Source organism: Neolamprologus brichardi, chromosome 12 (genome assembly GCF_056152115.1).
Source record: "Neolamprologus brichardi isolate AB-2024 chromosome 12, ASM5615211v1, whole genome shotgun sequence".
Taxonomy (NCBI): Eukaryota; Metazoa; Chordata; class Actinopteri; order Cichliformes; family Cichlidae; genus Neolamprologus; species Neolamprologus brichardi.
The window spans coordinates 18,803,255-18,812,047 of record NC_142115.1 but is presented as its reverse complement, the minus strand read 5'-3'; the positions used below and the strand labels follow the sequence as shown (position 1 = coordinate 18,812,047).

The 8,793-nt window shown below is 41.5% G+C and overlaps 1 protein-coding gene across 2 annotated transcripts; it reads left to right on the top strand.

The window, feature by feature from the left end:
- Positions 1 to 261: 261 nt before the first annotated feature.
- polk (polymerase (DNA directed) kappa) lies at positions 262 to 8,756 on the top strand. Of its 2 annotated transcripts, XM_087849077.1 has the most exons (14): positions 262 to 618; positions 2,017 to 2,136; positions 2,265 to 2,417; positions 2,684 to 2,815; positions 2,906 to 3,056; positions 3,175 to 3,396; positions 3,761 to 3,885; positions 4,838 to 5,004; positions 5,090 to 5,122; positions 5,223 to 5,319; positions 6,176 to 6,347; positions 6,501 to 7,496; positions 8,067 to 8,115; positions 8,264 to 8,756. In XM_087849077.1, exons 1-14 carry the CDS (start codon positions 490 to 492, stop codon positions 8,343 to 8,345), a joined length of 2,628 nt encoding a protein of 875 aa, XP_087705203.1. In that variant the 5' UTR covers positions 262 to 489; the 3' UTR covers positions 8,346 to 8,756. The 2 variants fall into 2 exon arrangements, with proteins under 2 accessions (XP_087705203.1, XP_087705204.1); XM_087849078.1 differs by lacking the exon at positions 5,090 to 5,122.
- Positions 8,757 to 8,793: the final 37 nt, after the last annotated feature.

The window sequence follows — 8,793 nt, the reverse complement described above, 5'->3', positions numbered from 1 at the left end:
CCAGCAGATTCATTTTTAATTCCTCGTGTGAAATATGCCAAAGGGTTTCATAACATATTTGTTGGCACTCAGGAGTATCCAGTGTACTTTAAACGGACCGATAACAATGTAAGGTTAACTCATATCAGCAGAAACACTGCACAATCCCAAGTAATAAACTGTAAAAGCAAACTTTGAAGGGAAGGTACAATCCTGAAATGACGCTCTTTGTCTTTTAGTCCCGCCTATTTGGCTGATGACGTATGGACGCGGAAGTGCCGCCAAAAAAACCGCCGCCGTAGCTGTTTTCAACACATGTAGAGACATGTATGTCAGAAAGCTCAGTGACTTAATTTACAGTCACCGTGGCTCTTATTTGTCATTGAGAAACTCGGATCTGATCCAGCCCGGAAAGCCGCACATATGTGGGGATGTACAGCTTTGAGTTCTTCAGAAAACAGCCCAGTTCGTTATAACCTGAAGTGTACCTGCACTAAGTAAGTCATTAGGATGGAGAATGGGGTGGCATCCACCAAAGAAGAGGGCTTCCTCTCCAGAATGGCTCTCAATGACAACAAAGCTGGTATGGAAGGTCTTGACAGAGACAAGATCAATAAGATCATCATGGAAACCTCCAAGGTAAGTGCTCACAAATCAAAGACGCGCATGACACACCTGAGGTCACAAACCCGATAGTCATCTACACAAACTGTCTCCGAGAGGATGCAAATACCCGAATGATTAGTTTTTAGAACATAAGCATGGATAATTTGTTGACGTGCCGTTCTGTATGTCTTTATGTTTTGCTAGGATGGATGGAAAATAAGGGCAGCAATATATTGAAACACGCACAAAAAATACATGGAAGTACTACATATAAGGCAAAGACAGAGGATGTACAATTCTAACAAGCATGAAATGTTTGACACCTTTATTCTTCAACAAAGCCTGAACTCTCTTAGCTAAGCTTCCTTGTCATTTCTTTAAGTAGCCTTCAGGAATAGTTCTCCAGGCTTCCTGGAAGACATTTAAAGCTCTTCTATGGATGTTGGCTGCTTTTAGATGATGCCACACGGTTCCATGCTCTCCATGACCGATAGTGTTGCATTGTGTGCTTTTTGTACCCAAGTTTTTACTGCACCAGCAGTGTGTTTGGACACAAGCCTTAATTCAGATGGTGTGAAAAATGAAGTTGTTGCTAATCACACGCTTTCCAGATGTTATTGTATGGTGGATTCAAATCCGATGATACTTTTCTGTGTTCATAATTTAATCAGTTTTAACAAGAAACCACAACAAAGCCTCCACCGTGCTCCACAGATGGCTGCACACATCCACTATTTAACCTTTCTCTTGACCACCTGCATACATACTGATGACAATTTGAACAAAAAAATTAAAATGTGGATTCAGCACTCCACAAGACCTGTTGCTGCTGATTTTCAGTCCACTTCTTGTGTAATTTGACACACATGAGCCTTTTCATCTAGTTTGCCTTCCTTAAGAATGGCTTCTCGACAGGCACCCTTCAACTGACATTATTTCTGATTATGCATTTTTTTGTAGATTTCTTATATCACTATATAAGTGTCATAATTCATTCCTTACAGTAAAATGAATAGCTTTTGTATAATGGTTTTCTAAAATGTTATTTTGAAATATGTAGATGAGGCATTACATTGTTAAGTATGTTTCAGTTTGCAGTATTATAAAAGCTTACACGTGTATGTGGACAGTTTCTCGCTGCTATAGTCTAAAAGAGGACATTGTGGGAGCAAAATCTAAAAATTGACTCTTTTTTTTTTCCGGTTTACTTGGATGTATCTAGCTTTAACCAATAAAAGGCACAAATGACACTGTGGACAATATGAACCTCCGTCCACTTTTGTAGATTGTATCCTGTTCCCCTTTGCGTCCACTTGCGTCCTCTGTGTAATGACATCCAGTCCTAAAAATAAATGAGCTACAGTAGCTTTTTATTAAAGCTGTAAAACAGAGCTGTTATAACTCCCCATTGTCCTTGTCCTTCCTGGGCAGGGATCTAAGTTTTACGAGAATGAGCTGAAGAGAGATCAGCAGGTGAACCAGCGCATTACAAAAATGATGCTACAGAAGGCACGGATCACAGAGCAGCAGTTAAAAAAAGCACAAGCTCAGGTAAGATGTAAGGGATTCACATGGCCAAAGCTCACTTCTTTTTCCAGAGGTGACCCGAAAATCACACAGACACAACTCAGGTGAGCTTCAAGCAACTGGCTTCTTTTCATTTTATTCTCTCTGTGTAGGTGGAAAAGGTTTCCACAGCGGTGGAGAAGAGTCGTGATCTAAGCCGTGTGATTGTACATGTGGACATGGATGCTTTCTACGCTGCTGTTGAAATGAGAGACTGTCCTGAACTGAAGGACAAGCCCATGGCCGTAGGATCCACGAGCATGCTGGTGGGTTAAAAACATTGCTATTGTGGCTAATGGACACGCTCAGGGTGTAGGCGCCACAGATACTGACTATGAATTATGTCTGAACTCTGAAACCAGATATTAAAGGTTTATTTCAAATATAAACCACACTGCACTGAAATATTGTATACACATGCTCTCACTTCTTTACAAACTACACGGAGATTAAGTATTGAAATCGTGGCCATTTAAGATCCAGAACAGCCACTCTCTCTGTTTCATTCATGTCGCCTCTTTTCCTTTCACAGTCGACCTCTAACTATCACGCCAGGAAATATGGGGTTCGAGCTGCCATGCCTGGCTTCATTGCAAAGAAACTCTGCCCCAGTTTAGTCATTGTTCCACTTAACTTTGATAAGTACAGAGCTGTGAGCAATGAGGTAAGCGCAATACCTAAAAACACACATGCAAACAAATTCTTTCAGTGGCTTGTTGCTCAACAGGTGCCTGTCTCTCTGTGCTTCTGTTAGATCCGGGAGATCTTTGCAGACTATGACCCGGACTTTCAGCCAATGAGCCTGGATGAAGCATATCTAGATTTCACAGACCACCTGGAGCAGAGGCAGCACTGGCCAGAGTCCGCACGCACACATCATTTCCATGTCAGAGACATGACCACAGGTAGGGATTTGTTTTTCTTTAATATATACACACAAACACATTTATATTAAGTTTTATATATCAGGAATCCATTTAATTGTTGTGTGATTTTTTTTATTTATTTTTTTTTCTTGTAAAGATGAGAAAAAAGCAGAGCCTTCCCAGGAAGCTGTGACAGAGGTGAGAGAGCTCTCCCCAGTACTGTTTGAGGACAGCCCAGGCTCCTCTCCCAGCCCAGTGGGCCCTGAAGGTGTGCATGCTCCTGCAGGTGATTTTGAGGTGTTTGGGACATCTGTTGAAGAGGCTGTGCGAGAGATGCGCTTCCGCATTGAGCAGAAGACGATGCTGACTGCCAGTGCAGGTGAGCGAGAAACCAGTCTGCTTTTAATTTAAAACACTCTCATTTTAACCGCATAACAGGGATATACAGTAATAAATCTCACATCCTGAGCTCTAAGCAGTCACTGAACATCGCTGATCCCTGTGCCATTGTTAAAGCTGCTGTCATTACGAATACCTATTTATTTATTGCTCTATTTATGATCGTTTACAACACATTTTGATACTACATTTTTATTACTTTTGACTGTACACCAAGTTCATCAGTTCATTCTAATCTAATGCAACCCTGACAAGTCTAGTATGCATATTTTGGGAATTATTATGCATGCTTTACCAGCTGTTCGGGGAAAAAAAATAGCCAATGATATTTTCCAAACTTCCAGGAATTGCACCAAACATGATGCTGGCTAAGGTGTGCAGTGACAAAAACAAACCCAATGGACAATACAGACTCCCATCCACCAGAGAGGCAGTGATGGACTTCATCCAGAACCTTCCAGTTCGCAAAGTACAGTACCCGTTGCTCAAATGAAAGCATTAGCATAGCTGTGTGCTTGTAGTATATTGCTTGACAATGTGAGTAAGATTTTTAGTATTTTTTTTTTTCTTTTGCTGCAACAGTGCAAATAACGTTTGAGTTTGGACTCGCTTGTTTGCAAACCTCACTCCTCTGGGTTAGAGCTGAGGCAACCCACTGCAATATGGTTCATAATAGTCACAGTCTGTGGCTCAACTTGATAACAGAACAAAGTTAAAACTGCAGTTGTAACATATTTGTGTCTGTGAGCAGACATGATGGAGTCCATTTGGTAAAAGATACATCAGCTGGATGTTTTTCAAGGGTTTAATAGTAAACAGAAGATGGTTTTTAGAAGTAGAAAAACAAACATAGAAGTTTGTTTTTGGGCTCTTACATGTGTAACCCTGCTCTGTGAAAAAGCATTGGATGTGTTAAATAACCATCTGAAATAAGGTTTGTTAGCTTGATGCTAGAAGAGTGGCTTTTTTAAAAAAACAAACAAAATTGATTTGTGATCTCAAAAAAGAAACACAATTGCTACAATTTTTTCCTTTTTATCTTGTGTTTGGACTTTCTCCGGTGATTTAGTTATTGCTTTCTCCAGTTTATTTGTAGCATATTTAAAGCTACTTTCAGTTGTTCCCTTATTCACAACGGGTCTCCGCAGCGGGTATCTCTGAATATTTGGTTTTTACTCCAGAAATCCATGTGTCTCACGTTCAAAGGATCTGTGTCTCCTCCCAGAATCGAACCAGGGATCTTTTGCTTGTTAGCTGAATGTGTTTGTTTGTTTTCCTCCTAATTGTCTTCATTGATTTCTTTAAATAAATGTTAATTGTGAAGTTCTGAGTAGAATGCAGTATAAAGGTTTACAGACATGTTGTGGAGTCACTGTGAAACATGGCTGAAAGGCTAAAAACATGTTTATGTGCTTTTCTAGGTTTGTGGCATAGGAAAGGTGAGTGAGAAGATGCTGAACGCTTTGGGTATAAGTACCTGCTCCCATCTTGGCCAGCAGATGGCGTTGCTGTCATTGCTGTTCTCGGAGACAGCCTGGCATCATTTCCTGGAGGTTTCTCTGGGTCTGGGCTCCACATACATACCCAGGTACTGTCTGTTTGCTTCATAACATTCAAGTACAACTGATCTCCAGAAGAAGGAGATAAAGCTGACTGTCTCTACTGTCACACAGGCACGAAGAAAGAAAAAGCATGAGCACAGAGAGGTTTTTTAACAATTTTAATTCATATTTGATAGTTTAAAAAAAATGGTTTCCTTCTTTCAGCTCTCTTCTAATTTCTCTGTCATACTCTCAATATTTACAGGACCTTTAAAGAACTGAGTAAAGTTGAGGAGCAGTTGTCTTTGTGCAGGGAGCTCTGTGAAGATCTAGCAGAAGACATGAAGAAAGAAGGTCTGAAGGTATTGATCAGTGTTATTGTAACCTTTAAACCCATATCTGTGCATATCCGCTGTATAAGAAGATTTTCTTTAACATCTTTTCGGCTACCTTTCTTTCATACATCAACTTTTTTCAGACAAGAGGCAAGTTAAAGGAAAAGCTAAACCCCTGACCCCTTCATTACAGCTGTGTCATCCCCTTGTCAACTTCTTTCTAGATCGCAGTGCCTCCTTCCATAGGGCACGAGCGATCACTGAATGATTTGATGGCATAAAAGTTGTGTAAAGTTGAACACCTACACATTGTGGACCGACATGTTAGACGCCGCTCTCTATCACCATCATCGAAATAGCAAAAGAGGGAAAGAAAAAACAATTTCTTTTGAAAGAATGATGCTCTGTCGCTCCAATACATTTCCAGAAACAGGAAGAAGCTATTTTGGCAGCACATGGAGGCTCGACACCTTCCTAACACACAATTCTTATACTTGGCCTTCTTAGATTTACTGTGTCTCCAAACAGAATCTCGTACAGTTACTCTAACATGTCCATTCCCTTTTGAATCGATACAGTAAGGACTGGATGGCATAGCACAACTATTACCCCCCCTACCTGCGTCCTGATGTGGCTTTGATAGCTGCAGGAAATGGAGGACCATTAAAGAGACAGAAGGGGGCTACTATCAGCTTTGAACATATCGCCATAAAAACTCACAAAATGGATTCTGACAAGTCAATCACTGATATGATTATACAGATTTCCATCTCTTTCCTGGTACTATTATTTCTGTCTAATTAGAGTGCAGGCTGAAATGGCCGTGACTGTTTGCCTAATATGAATTTAAAGGCGTATATATGTTTTTTTGTCTTCCTGGAAGGGTAAAACGGTAACACTGAAGCTCAAGAATGTGAACTTCGAGGTGAAAACCAGGGCAATGACGCTGCCGTGTGCTGTTGCCACAGTGGATGAGATCTTCGCTGTTGTTAAGGACCTCCTGAAAACGGAAATAGAAAATGAGAGCCCTCAGCCACTCAGACTGAGGCTCATGGGTAATTAGATATAACAATAAAACAGACATATCAATTAATATAACTAGCTTGAAATGAACCTAAATGATGTGTGACAAGCTTCATGTGGAAATAATAACACAGCTGGCATTCGTTTAGAGGTTTTCTCCGGATGATTTGTTTTTGTGCTTGTAGGTGTTCGAATTTCTGCCTTCGCTAGTTTGGATGATAAAAAGCCCTTGCAGAAGAGCATCGTCGGCTTTCTGCAGAGCGGCAAGGCAGACTGCTCCAGTTCTTCCCAAGGGATGCTTCAAAAACTGGGGAATGAGCATCTCTCCGATGCTTACTCCTTCCACACCTCGCCACTTATGTGCCCCCTAGTGGAACAGAAACACCAGAGACAAGAAGACCTTCCCTGGCGGAGTAAGCAGAGGCAGACAGAAGGAAGCCAGGCGACTGTGGGACTCCAGCAGTCTTTCTTTCAAAGGGCTCATGTTAGAAGACTGCAACTCGAGGCAGCTAATGCAGCCACAAAAAATGAGGGGAGCGGGGAAAACGCTCCAGTGATTGCTAACACAGGGACTCCGGCCACAGCAAGCGAAAACAACCATTTACCGCCCGATCTCTCAGAAACTCCCAGTCCTGTACAGGCGCATGCATCCACATCAGCCTGTGAAGAATCAGAAACCCTCACATGTCCCGTGTGCTTCAGAAAGGTGGAAACAACCGACCTGAATGTCTTCAACACGCATATAGACCAATGTCTCAGCAACGCCTCTCAAAAAACAAACGATGGCACAGAGTCAGACACAGAGTCAGAGTCGGATCTAAAGAAGGACCGCGAAGAACGTGCAGCAGTGAACAAACTGAGGAGGCGGCACGAGGCTCAAGAGAAGAAGTCAAAAGTCAATCCTCAGAAAGGCCAGAGCAGCGTAAAAAAAGATTCCGTTCAAAAGGTTTCGTTGATTAAAGACGACAACAAAACTGCGACCTCGCAAGAGCCTCAGCCATCTAATAGCAAAGGGCCAGTCTTCGTCTGCCCAGTGTGTCAGCTGACCCAGGAGACTCATGACCTCGCTGTCTTCAACCACCACGTTGACCTCTGCCTGAACCAGGAGGTCTTACATGAGCTGGGGAGACAGACATCATCCTCCATAAATCCATCTCCAGTTAAAAATAGCAAGAGCACAGGTAAGTGCGTATATTAAACAAAGGGAACCTCGTTGTGTGTGTATTCTGGAAAAAAATGTTTTTCATTACGATGCATGCAGTCACTACATGCTTCGGCTACATGAAGGTACTAACAGCAACCCTCTTTTCTGACAGAAACTATTCTGTCCTGATGACAGGAGCGATGCTGTTAGCCGAGTCTATAAGCTGTATGACAGCAGAGTTAACAGAAGAAATGTGTATTTGGGAAGGTGTCGGTGGCCTATGACCTTGTTATTTACAGACAGTGACACCATGTGAGACGTTTGTATCGATTCAGACCAGGAAAAGACATCTCATTTCACCCCATGGGGCACCCTTTGCCCCGGCCTTGGAAATTGCTAAATCACTTTCTCACCTATTCATTTCCTACAATGAACTGCACCCCGGTTTCCTCTTAAACAAGCCTGCCTCAGAAATTGCACTCTTTATATCCCTGGTGCTGCGATTGTGCACCTCCTCAATGGAAGTCATTTTTATGTCCGAGAAAAGACAGCGGGGGATACATTATTTTTTCTGTCCATGCCAATAAGTGTCCCTTTCTGTTTGTAGACGGAGGACATCTTCTGCTAAAGCAAGCAAGCAAAGGCAAAAGCAAAAGGTGAGACGGCTTGTTTACAAATCGCTTCACTGAATGCTGACACGCGATCTCTTCTTGTTCCATTTAGTGTGACTGAAGTAGCATTGAAATTTTATATTTATAAATAAAAAAAAAGTATTCATTGTTGTGTGTTCTTTTTATGATTTAGACGGGACACGCCTTCGTCTCCTCCGTCTAAAAAGGTTAAAAGCCTCGGTCCTTGCAACACCATCGACAAGTTCTTCAGGTGACAGTCATTCAGGGGCGACCTCCGGCCTAGTGCGGATGAACTGAGGAAGTAAAAACGCAGCTCTTCTATTCCCTCGGCTTCCCTGCGCAGTTTTTATTCATCCTGCGGTCACTGCGCACAAAGCTTGTTAAGTTTGCACATAGAAGATGCTCCTAAAACACCTGGCTTGTCTGCTCTAAGCGATATCCAAAATGAAAGATGAAGACAAGTCCAATAATTCCTTTTAATGCATTTTTATTTAATGGTCAGGCTAGATATATATTTTTTATTTATCTTCATTAAGTTATTTTATTATGACATTGTCACATTTGTGTTTTTGTGTCACTTTTAATTGTAGTGTATACCTTTTAATAATGAAGAAAAGAGAATTTTTTTTATCATTTAAATTGTTGCAATAAATTATTCTGCTGAAATCTCACTTTTAGGGACATTTTTTTTTTACACTCAAC